General features: G+C 41.5%; 1 protein-coding gene across 1 annotated transcript in view; it reads left to right on the top strand.

The window, feature by feature from the left end:
* LOC117517607 (Down syndrome cell adhesion molecule-like protein 1 homolog) overlaps positions 1–16,605 on the top strand; it is a 243,800-nt gene that overhangs the window by 211,212 nt on the left and 15,983 nt on the right. The window contains 6 exon segments of the mRNA XM_034178694.1: positions 787–926; positions 5,553–5,706; positions 9,171–9,288; positions 9,416–9,579; positions 9,675–9,773; positions 10,059–10,247. Of these exon segments, the coding sequence (XP_034034585.1) occupies positions 787–926; positions 5,553–5,706; positions 9,171–9,288; positions 9,416–9,579; positions 9,675–9,773; positions 10,059–10,247 (864 nt within the window).

The following is a 16,605-nucleotide window of genomic DNA, read 5'->3' as shown; positions in this document are numbered from 1 at the left end:
TTAAAACCGTCCCCGACCCAGCTATCCTTTCTGTATTTTGTGTCGTTTGAGCCCGGCTCGTGTCGTGTAGGAAGAGAGAACCCATGGGAATGGCACGGCTGAATCCCTGACTGACTCGCTTGGTGGCTGAATGACTGCAGCAGGGGGCCTCACATAGAGCAAAAAAAAAAAAAAAGGAATGGGGGTGGATTAAGAAAGCAGGTTCTTACACTGCGGTCGTCCCCTTCAGTAAACCCCAGAGGAGGCCTGCTGTCGAGTGCAAGTTATATTTATGGTGGGGAATGAATAGGCCTGACACTGTGAAGCCCACACTGTATAGACGACATGACAAAAGAAGTATTCTTCACCTGTCACCATATAAATTTCCTGATGTATTTTTCTATCAAGTGAACAACCTTTCTTTAAATTCTTTAGTGCGGTTACTTGTGATCAGAGTATTAAGCGGTGTCCAGTGTCAAGCTGAAGTGGTGAGCAGGGGATCAGACACCAGTGTCTAATCTGTTTGTGGCTTTGAGAGTTAAGGGAACGTTGGGTGTCACCGAGGCAGAACTGCTGACCAGCGTCTGAGGGAACATATGTCGGTGCCGTCCTCCCAAAGGGAGTTCCACCAAGTCCTCGTGGAGCGGCTTAGCGCGGGATAAGACTGGAAATCTGCAAACAAGCCTCCTCACTTTAACAGGCCTCTAACACCCAGCGTGTGCATGCGCTCGCTAAAACACACAAATGGAAGCACACATGCACACAACTACAGCTGCCATGCTGATGTGCCTTTGTGTGTTTCTCTAGTTCCTGGCCCACCAGCTGGCATCAAGGCGGTTCCCTCCTCTCCAAATAGCGTGGTCGTGTCCTGGTTACCTCCTCATAAGCCAAACGGGGTTATCCGCAAGTACACCATCTACTGCTCCAGTCCGGGGTCTGGGCAGCCGGTGAGTCCTGCACTACTACTAGGGGTTCCTCCTCATGGACCAATAGAAAATGGTTCAGATGCAAAAAAAAAGTGAACACGCCAATTGAAATACTCATCACTGTTATTCATTATATTTGTTCTGTTTATGTGAGTGTCTTTACGTTTCTCTTGTTCACTGTGTTTGCACCATCGCTTTATTTCCTGCCCTCCCAGATGAACAGATGAGGTTGTCTTGGCAACGTGATGAGACGTAGATATGCAAATGAGGCAGAGAACAAGCTCACACATGCACACTGCCGCATCAGAGACACACACAAATACACACATGCAAAGACATCACATTTTAGCGTTTTCTATTTATATACACACATGCATGACATTTCAGTTGTGATTTGATCATGTGCACAACAATGTGGGCATCAGTGCGCGACAAAATCTCAAATCTGATGGTAGAATCTCACTTTCTTATTATTCACAAATACTCCTCCCTCTCCGTGCATGAGTGCCATGTAAATGAGCACAGGCACGGAGGAGAGGAGGAGGGAGGGAAAAGGAGGTGAGAGTGAAAAAAGAGACACAACACATTAGAGGTGGGGAGAGACGAAAGGGATGAGAGAGAAAGAGAGGGAGATACAGGCAGGGAAAAGAGACAAGCAGAGGAGGGTATCAGTCACACCGAGATGAGAGTGCTTTTGTTCGTCTTTTCATTATCTGCCTGTATCACTCCTGGATCACCACAACACCACGCTATGCTGGAGGAATGCTCAAACCCACCCCCACTAAATATATGCACACATGCCATTCATCCCTCCATCTTCACTGTGCTTCACAAGAAAGAGGAGAAAGAAGAAAAAAATTACAACATAATTGAAAAGAAGAAAGACAGAAAAGAAAACAGCACATCACACGTCAGTTTGAATGTGTTTTTGAAGATATTTTTGTTGGAAAAAAAATCACCCCATGCCTTTTTTAAACCAAAAAATGTTATTTTCTTACCCAGGAAAGTTTTGATGTAATGACATGCATGAATTCTGAAACATTGCTTGAAATTTTTTTCTTAACCCCTCTGGGGTCCAGGGTATAATTGACCGTTTTTGGACTACTTTATAGTTTTACCTCATAATTTACCTTAAAAACGGTTTACTTTACCTTGCTTGGTGTAATTGGTTTTTAGTACACCTCACCTGTAGAACTTACAGTTTTTCTTTCATTCTGACATACTGTATTGACAAGTTACACAATGAACCTAAACAAAAAATAAAATTGAAATAGAAAAATTTTGTTTGTTTTTTTACTGTGAAAACCACAAACATGTTTAACAAATCATTTTTATAACTTAAAATGCAAATATAAATTGTAAATTTCAAAAAACAAATGTACAAATGTAACAAACAACAAAGTTATATGCAACTATTTACATTGAAATGGAGGAAGTGCTTCAGGCGTTTTTTGTATAACTATTTACAAAACAATAAGATGCCACACAAATTGTTTGTGCCACTCAAAAACAATTCCTATCCAACACAAGACAAGGAGGGTCACCTCCTCCTGTTGTTCACCTGGAGGCAGCGTTGGCACTTTAGTCTGTCTTTTGGTGGCTTTTTGGCTAGATCTCCTCAGCAACCAACCTACGTGGGTTGGTGATTTTAATTGGTTTTAGGTTGTGCATTTTTCCACCAATGATAAAGGGGAAGTCATGTTTTGTTTCCCTGTAATTACTTCGGCCAAAGAAGAGAAAAAGAGGAAGACAAGCTCCCCTTTGCACGCATGCTGCATGAAACATGTTCCACACATTACCATAATATTCAGGAAAAGCATGGCGGAAAATTATTAATCATAATTCAAGTTATACTGGGCTTATCACAAAATCTAACAACTGGTATATAGTTTGAAGTCTACACTTTCAACACACATTCAAAAGGAAACTCAGAGTGTGGAGGATTGATGGGACGGCGCCGCTTAATTTGGTAATGTGACTTGGATGCATCTCCACGTCAGATGACTCCAGAGGATAAATCAATAACTATCATTTAAATATTATTTCTGTTTCAGTGTACATTTATGAAATTCAATACACAAGATGCCGCCTAAAGCCTCATGCCACAGCAACATATTCAGTGTTAATTTAACTCCCATAGTGTTAAAATTAACATCATTTCTGACTTATGGAATTCTTCACCTTTTGACTGTTGTTAAATTTTTTAACACTTTAATCGCGTTAATGGTTTACCCTTGCAGTGTTAGCAGTTGACTATTTGAAATTAGATTAACGTTATACAGTGTGTTTTAATAGTGTTCAGATTTGAGTGGCTAATTTTACCCTGTGCACCAGCCCAGTGGCAAAGCAGGGTATTGTAATCACCCTGTGTGTTCTGTGCAACCCGATAACTAAAAAAATGAATAAATAAATAAAGAAGGGTTTGAATGGATTTTCATCATATGTGGGAGGGAATGCTACTTGGATGTCTTGAGATGTTTAACTTGGGTGGGACAGAGGTCACGATCAACAAAACATGGTGTGGACAAACAATTTTCTGTCATATTCTTTGCAACCAATGAGCTAGAGAGCTGATCTAAAAATTTATATTGATCAGTAGATTCTTTGTGATTGATTGTTATAAGTAGCATCATGATGAAGTCATGTTTATTGAGATCAGGCTCGATTTATTACAGCCCTCTGATGTCTTTCCTGTTATCGAAGCTAACATTTTCATTATCAGTTTAGCTTTTCAGATAACTTTGAAACAATCATCACATCAATTATCTTTTGATAAGTTTGGTCCAATAATTTTTAGACTGCTAACATATTATGGCAAGCTTAGTGAATAAAACTTTAACAGTTAATAAATATTTTTAAAGTCTGATATCAAAGATTTTAGAGCTTACCTGTGAAATGTTTTGTAGTATGTTTTGTTTTGTAGTATCCACTACAAACATAGGAGAGCTGGTTTCAGGAGAAACTGCTCTATCCTCTACAATCAGAGGAGAAGTGGTCACAGAAAACAAACAAAATGACACCATTTCTCTTGACACCCTACTGACCAGTCTGCAATATCACCCAAGTCATCCAGAGGCATACAGTTTTAACTTGTGGTTAAAATTTTAACCTAACTAATTTTGGACGTTATTTAAATTAACATCACAAACTGATGTTTTATAAAGTGAAAAATCTCACAGTGCACTAATTTTAAAGGTTTTAGTGTGGACATGGTGTGTGCGCAGTGCATTATGGGTAAAAGTTCACAACAGGAGAAATGCATTTGAGACGCTCTGATCAGGCTCCATAAGGACAACAGCATTAAAACCTTGTATATTGTGCCTAAAACTCTTGTGAATATGTTCTCTGGGTTTATAGATGTTGTTATTGTGTTTGTTTTATGTAAAAATGCCAGAAGAAGCTCACGTTACTTCTCCAGTATTATCAATTGGAATCACTGTGAGCTGCAATCGCTTTCTGTGTTTGCTCTATAATGTCCTGGTTATTGTCCTTTACAACACTGTTTGTCGTTTTGTTCCAGTAGTAATATAATAATATGTCTGAAATTCTGTTTGTGTTTATTAAATTCCACGCAAATTAAACATAGCAGACACGGTCACACGGATTATTTGGAATAGTTGTTTTGGCACATTTCCACGGTCTCTACTGCCATCTACTGGCCAGTAGTGTTCATGGCAGTATTATCAGGTTATATCAGACCGTTTGTCTAATCACAACTAGACTTTTAGCTTTTGCAAATGGCTTTTTTACATATGAAAAAAATGGCATTATTTTACAAAAGCACATTTATATGTAAAACCAACACACACGTCACATAACATGTTTTGTTTTTACATAGAATGAATGAGTCACCAATCAGTGTTAGCGAGGCTATTTTACCCATAATCCCTTTGGCCTGTGTGTGTTTTGTTACAAAACTTAAGAATTAGTGTATGATTTAAAATGAATAAGTTGTGTTATATTTTAACTTTGTACAAATGACAGACTTGTCATTAATGTAATTATTCTATACAGAATAATTTAATTTATAAATCAAAACCATAAGTCAAAACTGCTTTGTTTTCCAAGACCTCTGCCTCATGTTGGAATTGCTGTATGCAGTTAAGGAATGATTTTGTTTTTTTAAGACAAACCTAGTGTTCAGGCTCCTTTTGCTGTGGTTAGAGTAAAATATGTAGTAAACAGGAGCTTTCAGCAGTGGGCACGTGCACACAGACAGAAGTGGTGATTTGTTGTTAGGGTTTGTGATCATGGTGTTAGAACTCAATTTTGAAATTTATCGGTTAGCTGTAGCTTCCGATAAATTTTTGGGTGGTTTATCGGCTTAGCTTTATAAAAGATAAGTTTTCAGTTAGCTGATTAGTTGTTATCGAAGCTAACTTTTTGGTTAGTTGTGCCCACCACTGGCAATACCACATAGGCTGCAGCACTGTCAAAGCACCATTTAAAGTTCATAACATGTGTCAAAAGATCGTTTTCCTCCTTTTGAGAAACAGCTTCTACACTGTTAAGATTAACCATGAGAGGGTTATAATAACACTTTGAAAGTTACAATCAACTCTGAAATATTTGATTCTGAGATTGTAACATTCAATTTCTGCTGTGTGACGTCATGGAATGCTAACATTGGGGTGTGTGCTCTCCCAGGCGCCCGCGGAGTACGAGGCCAACCCAGAGATGCTCTTCTACCGTATCACACACCTTACCCGTGGAAAACAATACCACATCTGGGCTGCAGCCGTGACAACCGCTGGACGAGGCAAACATTAGCTCAAGGTCACAGTGGAGCCTGCTGGGAAAGGTGAGTCCTCGCGGAGAGCCTTTGGTGGATGAGAACAAGTAGGGGGACATTTGTAAAGGTCACAGAGCAGCAGCGACGACATGATCTCCTAAATTCAGATCAATTTTCAGTCTGCTTTTTTAGCATCTTGTTTTTCGGCTATTGATGACAACCATAGTATCATTGAGACGTGGCTCTGTTGCAAGAAACGCTGTTGTTAATTATGTGGTGATGAACAGGGCCGATCCACTAAAGTGACCCTTGGGGAGTCGGCTAGCAGGCGGGAATCAATAGAAGGGAGGATCTATGTAGTAAATATAGACTGAAGCTAAGAGGTTTGAGGCGGAGCTATGCTGAAACACTGAGTCAAAGCCTAAGAGAAACAGCTGAAGAAGAGACAGATGTACATCCTGAACAAGACTTGAAAGTTCTTCAGCAGCTGAAGGCACTCAGTGTGTGAGAATCTGTCAAAGGTGTAGCTTAATTACCGTGTGTGTGTGTCGTGTGTGTGTGTGTGTGTGTGTGTGTGTGTGTGTGTGTGTGTGTGTGTGTGTGTGTGTGTGTGTGTGTGTGGACAGGATACCGTTGTATGGAAAAGTTTTGGCATCCCTGATAATTTCCATGATTTTCCTTTATAAATCATTTGTTGTCTGGATCAGAAATTTCAGTTAAATATATCATATAGCAGACAAACACACTGATATTTGAGAACTGAAATTAAGTTTCTAGTATTTACAGAAAGTGTGCAATAATTATTTAAACAAAATTAGGCAGGTGCATAAATTTGGGCACCCTTGTCATTTTATTGATTTGAATACATTTAACACTAATTATTGGAATACAAAATTGTTTTGGTAAGCTCACTGACCCTTGACCTCCTTACACAGGTGAATCCAATCATGAGAAAGGGCATTTAAGTTGGCCATTTACAATTGTTTCCCCTCTTTGCATCTCTTCTAATGAGTGGCAACATGGGAGCTTCTAAACAACTCTCAAATGACCTGAAAACAAAGATTGTTCAACATCATGGTTTAGGGGAAGGGTACAAAAAACTATCTCAGAGATTTCAGCTGTCAGTTTGCACTGTGAGGAAATGGAAGACCACAGGCACAGTACTAGTTATGGCCCGAGGTGGCAGGCCAAAAAAAATCTCAGATAAACTGAAGCGAAGAATGGTGAGAACAGTCATAGTCAACCCACAGACCTGCTCCAAAGACCTACAACATGATCTTGCTGCAGATAGTGTCTCTGTGCATAGTTCAACTATACAGCGCACTTTGCACAAGGAGATGATGTATGATGCTGTAATGCAGAGGAAGCCTTTTCTGCGTACACGCCAGAAACAGAGTTGCTTGAGGTATGCTAAAGCACATCTGGTCAAGCCAGCTTCATTTTGGAATAAGGTGCTGAGGACTGATTAAAACTGAGTTATTTGAATATAACAAGGGGCGGTATGCATGGCTAAAAATGACAACACAACATTCCAAGAAAAACATTTGCTACCTACATTAAAATTTGGAGGTGGTTCCATCATGCTGTGGGGCTGTGTGGCCAGTGCAGTACTGGGAATCTTGTTAAAGTTGAGGGTCACATGGATTCCAGTCAATATCAGCAGATTCTTGAGAACAGTGTTCATGAATCAGTGACAAAGCTGAAGTTGCACCGGGGCTGGATCTTTCAGCAAGACAACGACCCTAACCACTGCTCAAAATCTACTAAGGCATTCATGCAAAGGAATGAGTACAATGTTCTGGAATGGCCGTCTCAGTCCCAGACCTAAATATTATTGAAAATCTGCGGAGTGATTTTAAGCGAGCTGTCCATGCTCAGAAACCAACAAACCTGAGATGTTTTGTAAAGAAGAATGGTCCAAAATACCTTCAACTAGAATCCAGACTCTCATTGGAAGTTATAGGAAGCATTTAGAGGCTGTTATTTCTGCAAAAGGAGGATCTACTAAATATTGACGTATTTTTTCTGTTGGGGTGCCCAAATTTATGCACCTACCTAATTTTTTTTAAAGAATTATTACACACTTTCTGTAAATCCTATAAACTTAATTTCACTTCTCAAATTTCACTGTTTGTCTGCTATATGACATATGTAACTGAAATTGCTGATCCAAACAACCAGTGATTTATAAAGGAAAATCATGAAAATCATCAAGGGTGCCCAAACTTTTACATACCACTGTATCTCAAAAGGCACTGAATTGATTCAAATGGTCAAACTTGGTGGGAATATTACTGGGACAGATATCTAGAGGTGATTACATTTGGGGTAATTTGGTCAAAGGTTAAGTTCAAAGGATTTACATGGTCTGAAAAAACAACACTTTTTTGTATACCTCAAGCTTAGATTGATCAAACTTGTTAGGAATTTTACTTGGATAAGCATCTAGAGGTGATTAGATTATGGTGTAGTTTCATCAAAGATCAGAAGCCTCAGTGGATGATCTAATGCGTATATTTATCAGCAAAATAGTTGTGATTGACTGATGTGAGTAACTTAATAATGAAGTCAAACAGATATCATATGATGATGTTATACATAATGAAAAACACCACTACCCTATGTACGAGGGCTGTCAATAAAGTAACGGTCCTTTTTATTTTTTTCAAAAACTATATGGATTTCATTCATATGTTTTTACGTCAGACATGCTTGAACCCTCGTGCGCATGCGTGAGTTTTTCCACGCCTGTCGGTGACGTCATTCGCCTGTGAGCACTCCTTGTGGGAGGAGTCGTCCAGCCCCTCGTCGGAATTCCTTTGTCTGAGAAGTTGCTGAGAGACTGGCGCTTTGTTTGATCAAAATTTTTTCTAAACCTGTGAGACACATCGAAGTGGACACTGTTCGAAAAATTAAGCTGGTTTTCAGTGAAAATTTTAACGGCTGATGAGAGATTTTGAGGTGATTCTGTCGCTTTAAGGACTTCCCACGGAGCAAGACGTCGCTCAGCGCTCTCAGGTGGCGTCATCAGCCTGTTCAAGCTGAAAACCTCCACATTTCAGGCTCTATTGATCCAGGATGTCGTGAGAGAACAGAAGTTTCAGAAGAAGTCGGTTTCAGCATTTTATCCGGATATTCCACTGTTAAAGGAGATTTTTTTAATGAAAGACGTGCGGACGGGTTACTTTATTGACAGCCCTCGTATACCCTATTTTCTGGAGTATTGTAAGTCACGCCTTTATTCTGTATTATCAATTCATTAATTTGTCATTTTGTGCTTGTTGAGGTGTACTTTTATTATTGGAGTTTATTTTTCTGAGTGTTTTATTTCCTTGGACTACATACGTAAGTAGTTATTGTTTTCTGCATATATACCAGAGTGTAATTCACACTGGAGTATAAATTGAATTGTACTACGGAAAATATGGTATTTATGGTATTTACTTGTACATTTATGTCAATGTGTGCAGTGCGCAGGGTAGGCATCAGCACTCTGATGCCTTTGGTGTATTTATTTATTTAATTGTCTGCAGTCCCAGCTAAGATCCTGTCCTTTGGGGGCACGGTGACCACACCCTGGATGAAGGAGGTCCGTCTTCCTTGCAGCTCGGTAGGGGAACCAGCCCCCACAATCAAGTGGACCAAAGACAGGTCAGACATCATTGAATGCTACCAGTGTATCAGCATCATGGTTATGAGGTGTTAGCATGGATAGAAATCACTTAATGTACTCCAGAGTAAAGCTGTTCAGTTCAGTAACCTCTCCACATGTTGTCAGTGAGGACTCAGCCAATCCGGTGACAGCTGATAGCCAGCGACAGATCTTATCCAACGGCACCCTGGTGCTGCGTTCAGTCAAAGCAGAGGATTCTGGGTACTACACCTGTACAGCCACTAACACCCTGGGCTTTGACACCATCATAGTCAATCTTGTGGTGCAAGGTGAGAGGAAAACACAAGCATTTCACTGGAGCTGACCCTGACAGGGCGCTTTGTGCTACAGCTGCTCAGTTCTCTGTGCATGTTTCTACATCCAGTTCCTCCAGATCAGCCTCGCCTGACTGTGGCCACTACCTCCACATCCTCCATCACCTTAGCCTGGATCCCTGGTGACAATGGTGGAAGTTCCATCAGAGGTATAAGATGAGATGTTGACTGAGTGTCACCTTAATAAACAATTATCACTGACCTTCCACTTGGATTTAATAAGTCACCATCTTACTATCAGCTGTCCCACGGCTGCACAAAACAATGTAAACAGATTGTTTCTGGGGGAGAAGTCAAAAATAACAGCCTGGATCAGATTTTAGCTCATTGTTGCCCCCTGGTGTCCACAATATGAAGCTACAGCAAGAGTGTAGCACAGTTTTTGGATTTCCAGCAGTTACTTATTGTGGTCAATCTGCTGTTTGATTCTGCAGGGTTTGTTCTGCAGTATTCTGTGGACAACACAGAGGAATGGAGAGACATGTTCATCAGCTCCAGTGAGCGCTCCTTCAGGTTGGACAACCTGCGCTGTGGCACCTGGTACAAGGTCAAGTTGGCAGCAAAGAACAGCGTTGGCTCAGGGCGCATCAGTGAGATCATTGAGGCTAAGACCCACGGAAGAGGTCAGGGCAATCATCAAAATCACTGTAGCTCACAGAACAAGAAAAGATGACCTTATCACATCGGGGCATGATACAGGCCGTGATACATAAACAGACATGTGATAAGATATATATTACAACAAAAATAAAGAACAATAATCATACACACAAATCATGTAGAACGAATCACGCAGGTAAATCATGTAAATATGGGTCTATATATGTGTATATACAGTGAGGAAAATAAGTATTTGAACACCCTGCGATTTTGCAAGTTCTCCCACTTAGAAACCATGGAGGGGTCTGAAATTTTCATCTTAGGTGCATGTCCACTGTGAGAGACATAATCTAAAAAAATTGCTGCAAATAAGTATTTGAACACCTGTGAAAATCAGTGTTAATATTTGGCACAGTAGCCTTTGTTTGCAATTATAGAAGTCAAACGTTTCCTGCAGTTTTTGACCAGGTTTTCACACACTGCAGCAGGGATTTTGGTCCACTCCTCCATACAGATCTTCTCCAAATCTTTCAGGTTTGGAGTTTCAGCTCCCTCCAAAGATTTTCTATTGAGTTCAGGTCTGTAGACTGGCCAGGCCACTCCAGGACCTTGAAATGCTTCTTACAGAGCCCCTCCTTAGTTGTCCTGGCTGTGTGTTTGGAGTCATTGTCATGCTGGAAGACCCAGCCATGACCCATCTTCAATGCTTTTACTGAGGGAAGGAGGTTGTTTGCCAAAATCTCACAATACATGACCCCATCCATCCTCCCTTCAATACGGTGCAGTCGTCCTGTCCCCTTTGCAGAAGAGCACCCGCAGAGTATGATGTTTCCACCCCCATGCTTCACGGTTGGGATGGTTTTCTTGGGGTTGTTCTCATCCTTTAAACACACAACATATATTTATATATATATATATATATATATATATTCTAATTCTACCTCATTTTCTTATTTTTTTGTACTGTTACAAGTATTATTATTGCTTACCCTTGCACACACTGTTTGATGAACATTTTCCTCTACTTGCACCCATCTTGTGTGTTTTTTAAGAGCTGAAATAACGTGAATTTCTCCTCTGTGAGATCAATAAAGTTGATCTTATCTTATCTTAAATATGTAAATTATGGAATGTTCTTATGTCTCTCTACAAAGTCATGTGCAGAGGTGGGACAAAGTCACAATCAAGTCACTCTCAAGTCATGAATCAGTAAGTCCCAAGTCAGCTTGCAAACAATTGGTGGTCATTATGACTTGAGACTTGACTTGGGACTTACTCATGACTTGAGAGTGACTTGATGGTGACTTTGTCACACCTCTGGTCATGAGTGTCCTCTTCACTGATGTCTCACAATTTCAGTATGAGACTCAAGTTGTAGAATTCTCCCTGCTGTGCAGGCTAAAACTCTCTCACCTCGATCACACAACTTGGTTGAATGAAATCTTCGGGATCCTGTATCAGGATCCTGCACTTGTCACCAGGGTAACACAAAATGGAAATGTGTCTTTGGTGGGGCCGAGAAATGGGGTCTTCTGATTGGATGAAAAGTGGGGCAATACAAAGCCCTTATTTTCCATGTCTTTTTTTATATCGCCCTGTTTTAAGAATTGTATCGCCCTGATTTTGTTGCCACAGTTTCCAGGGCAGTGATATTGATAGGAAAAGTGAATGATTTTTCAGCCCTATTTTTTTCTCGTATCTCATGAGGGCTGGTTTATGAGTATAGGGCAGATTTTTGTTGTAATATGTGATATGATGTCTTATTTTGCATGTATCAATGCCACTTTGATTTGTTGAGTAGCTCATCTGAAATCAGACTCTAAGTTCAAAAAAATCACAATTGATTTCACATCTCATATACTGAAATCTCATCGCTTTGCGCATACAGCAAGCAGGGATATTGTAATCACTCATTGCATGCATGCCTTTGGGTGTGTTTGTGTGTGTGTGTGAGAGAGAGAGAGACAGAGAGAGAGAGAGCAAAATAACTAAAACAGCTGGACAAATTTTCACCAAAATTGGTGGGAATTATACTTGAGTTAGTGCCTCCAGATGAGTAAATTTTGGTCCAAGGTCAAGGTCACGCAAAATATAACCCATAAACATGTTTGCCGTAGCTACTCCACTATTGATGTAGCTAGAAATTTGATCAGCAGCTCACATTGATCAATAGTTGTGATCCAATTGAACTCTAAATTAGCCGTAGGTGTGAGTGAGAGTGTGAATGAGTTTGTCTGCCTATAATATGTGTGTTGGTCCTACAACACACTGGCAGCCTGTCTATGGTGTACCCTGCCTCTCACCCACTGATTGATGGGCTTGGCTCCAGAACTAGAGAGTAGTTTTTCAGTCAAGGAAACTGGCTTGAAATTGATCACTTAAGTTGGCATGTAAACATCAATGTGTGTTGTGTTAGAAACTGGACTCACTGTTGATGAAATAAACTGTGCAGTGTTACAGGCTGTCTGTCTGCTGATGTGGCAGCAGCGTGACGTTCCACAGAGCCTAGGATATGCCTGGAAGTATGAGAACAGTACAGGCTACTGCTGTAAAAAAAAAAAAAAAACACACTCACTCACTGATCTGCTTTTGTATTTACTACATATAATATGTGCACTTCCATGTGATGTTACCAATAGAGGGAATATGTTGCTCTTTTATTTCATTTAAGACGGGATGTACAGGTAAACTGGATAGAGTACAGAATAGGATTATAGGCAGCAGAACTGTGTAGGCCTATGCATCTATGTTTTTTTTGAAGATTACCATTTTATCTACCTACCAGGAGAGCTGATGACGGTGACTGTCACTGCTGGATACATACCCACAGATGCTAATGTTAGCTTAGCACTAACCCACCTGACTGGGTCCCCATCATAGCTGGAGATTGTAACCAGGCATGTTTAAAGAATATGCTACCAGACTTCATGCAGTATGTGAAATGTGCTACCCGGGGCAAAATACATTAGATCATATTTATTCAAACATTAAGCATGCATACATAGCAGTTCCCTTTCCACACCTGGGACATTCAGACCATCATTCGCATCTCCTCATCCATCATATACCCCCCCTCAGGAGGAAAATAGGCCCAACATAAAGACTATTAATACTCGGCCTGGGGGGCTCTCACACAGTGGCAGGATTGCTTCATCCGCACTGAGTGGGACATATTTGCACAATCACACTTGGATGAATACACCCAAACTGTACTGTTTTACATCACAGCTTGCATCGACACTTACTGTGAACAAAAAGGTCAGGGTTTTTCCAAACCAGAAACCTTAGATGAACAAGGCAATACAGACTCTTCTCAGGGCACGAGACGCTGCATACAGGTTTGGGGATACAACCCGGTACAGCTCAGCCAGAGCTGACCTGAGAAGATCCATCAGGGAGGCTAACGAAACTACACGAGAAAGGTAGAAGACCACTTCACAGACTGCAGTCGAAGACGTGCTTGGCTAAGCCCATTACAAACTACAGGGACAGCAACTCCACGCTCACCAACACAGATGCCTCGCTAGCAGAGGAACTGAACTGCTTCTTTGCTTGCTTTGAAGTTAAAAGACCAACATCTGAGGTGTTGTGTCCACCTGCCACCAGCATGCACCTACTCACAATGCAGGAGTGTGAGGTAAGGCGAGTGCTCAGATCAGTGAACCCAAGGGAGGCTGTCGGCACAGACAAGGTACCTGGGAAGGTGTTCAAAGAATGTGCTGGCCAGTTTGCCGCTGTATTCACCAACATCTTTAACCTGTCCCTCTACAATGCCGTCATTGCATCCTGCTTGAAGTCATTCACCATCATCCCGGTCCAAAAGAAGCCCTCCCATAGTCTCCCAGTGACCCTGGACCCATACCGTTTGCTTACAGAGCAAACAGATCGACGGATGATGCCATCGCATAGCTCTTCATACGGCCCTGAACCACCCAGAACACGGTAAGGACGTATGTGAGGATGCTCTTTGTTGATTATAGTTCGGCATTTAACACACTTATCTCAGACATCCTCATTAGAAATCTATCTGAGCTTGACCTCTCCCCCCCAAATTTGCTGCTGGATTATGGACTTTCTCACCCAACTGACCACAGACAGTGAAGCTCAGCCCCCACATGTCCTCCAATCTTAATGCCCCGTTTACACACAGACGGTAAGAGCTCCCAGAAGCGTCCCGGAAGAGTTTTTGGCCGTCTATAAGGATCACACGCCGTTGGTAACACCGGCACTAGGGGGCGTGGCTTAGTTCCGGCTTTACCGGGAATCGTCGAAAAAATTATTCAACATGTCGAATAATTCCGGGAGCGCTCCCGGAGACCTCCCGTGATGACAGCGACAACGCGAACAACGGCGTTTGATACTTTTTAATCGCCGTTTCATCCTGCTGCTTCCTGTAGTGCCGCAGTTCTCGTCGCGCCGCGATGACCAATCAGGGACTGAATTGTAGTGACGTGGGATGTCTGGAGTTTGAAGATGGAACATGTCCTGTATCTGGTAGCAGCCTGTGAGCAGGACTTATGTCTCTTTTGTCCTTATTTTACAATCATGACAGAGTTTTTGGAGCGAGCAGCAGCACCACAGCAGCGTGGAGCGGAGTTTCTTTTTATTTTTATTTTATTGCGTGCACGGCGCGAATCGTCCTGGAGATTATTTTGCTTATTAGCTACACAGCTGTATAATAAAGCAAATGGTGACTGGCTTCTAAACACAATTATGACAGAGTTTTTTGGGGGAAAGAGCGAGGAGCAGCCCCGCAGCAAACAGCAGCGGGGAGCGGAGTTTCTTTTTTTTCTTTCTTTTTTTTTACATGCGCGCGAGAGAATCGTCTGTAGAGAATATTTTATTAATTAACTACACAGATGTATAATAGAACAAATGGTGACTGGTTTCTAAACACAATTATGACAGAGTTTTTTGGGGGAAAGAGTGAGGAGCAGCCCCGCAGCAAACAGCAGCAGGGAGCGGAGTTTCTTTTTTTCTTTCTTTTTTTTTTACGTGCGCGCGCTCCGCCCCTTTCCACCGCGAAAACAGCCGGAACTACAGCGAACTTTGGTCTACGTACTACTCGCTGACAAAACCGTCTATGTGTAACCTGGGCTTTACTCTCAGCACCGGCTCCCCACAAGGCTGTGTGTTGAGTCCCCTGCTGTATTTACTGTACACCTATGACTGCGCCCCCTCCCACCTAAGTAACACTATTGTAAAGTTCGCTGACGACACTACACTTGTCGGACTCATTTCACAGGGAGAGGAGTCGGCCTACAGAGCAGACGCTCACAGACTGGTCACATGGTGCACAGAAAACAGCTTGACTCTCAACACCGGGAAAACTAAAGAACTAATTTTTGACTTTAGGAAGTGTGGTGCTGGCCCCTCCCTCTGTCCATCAAGGGACTGTGTAGAGAGGGTTCACAACTTTAAATTCTAGGGAACCCTCGTCTCAGACAGACTCACATGGACGGACAACACCACGGCTGTGGTCAACAAGGCACAGCAGCACCTACACTCCCTCAGACGCCTTTAAAAGCACAACTTGTGTAAGAGGCTGCTGGTGCTTTTCTACCTTTCTGCCATTGATAGCATAGTTGTGTACTGTGTGACTGTGTGGTACACTGGCTGCTCTGTTGCGGACAAAAAAGCAATACGGAGAGTGATTAACACAGCTCAAAAGATTGTCAGCTTTCCTCTCTGGAGGAAAATTACCAACTCTAGATTGCTCTCTATAGGCACAAAAATCACACAGGACTGTTCACAGCCTGGTCACTCACTGTTTGACTTTTTGACCTCAGAGAGATGTTACAGCTGTCTGAAGATAAGGACTAGTAGATTCAGGAACAGCTTCTTTCTTAAAGCGATGACAGTGTTAAATGCAGCTAAACTTTCTGATTAAGCAGATTATCCTGATGCACATTTACACTATTTATTTGCCTACTACAGTGAGATTGTGTGTTGTGTTTTTATGTTTTACAGTATGCATGTGTTTGCAGGAGTGATGTGCAGTGGTTGCAACGATGAAGTGTTAGATGTATTTATGAGGGTGTGTGTGTGTTTGCAGTGAAATGTGTGTGATGTGTTTTTATGGAACGGATGTTTCTTTCTGGAGCAGCTCTCCAATTTCATTGTATTTTATTGCAATGACAATAAAACATTCTGTTCTATTCTATACATTTCATTTTTTATATGTGTAAAATTTGAGGGGAAAAAACTATACTTGTGTTCACAGCTAACAAAATATGCCAGATGACCTTATTGGTCAGTGATGGATGGAGCTGTCACTGATAATTAATGTGAGATACTTCATCATCAACCCTACATCACCATAAAAGAAGGAATAAAAATGAGGTGCAGTGTGTCAATAGTAACATTAGATTGTACGACAGT

The sequence above is a fragment of the Thalassophryne amazonica genome, chromosome 9, assembly GCF_902500255.1.
Source record: "Thalassophryne amazonica chromosome 9, fThaAma1.1, whole genome shotgun sequence".
NCBI classification, from domain to species: Eukaryota; Metazoa; Chordata; class Actinopteri; order Batrachoidiformes; family Batrachoididae; genus Thalassophryne; species Thalassophryne amazonica.
This window is presented reverse-complemented; position numbering and strand designations above follow the sequence as displayed.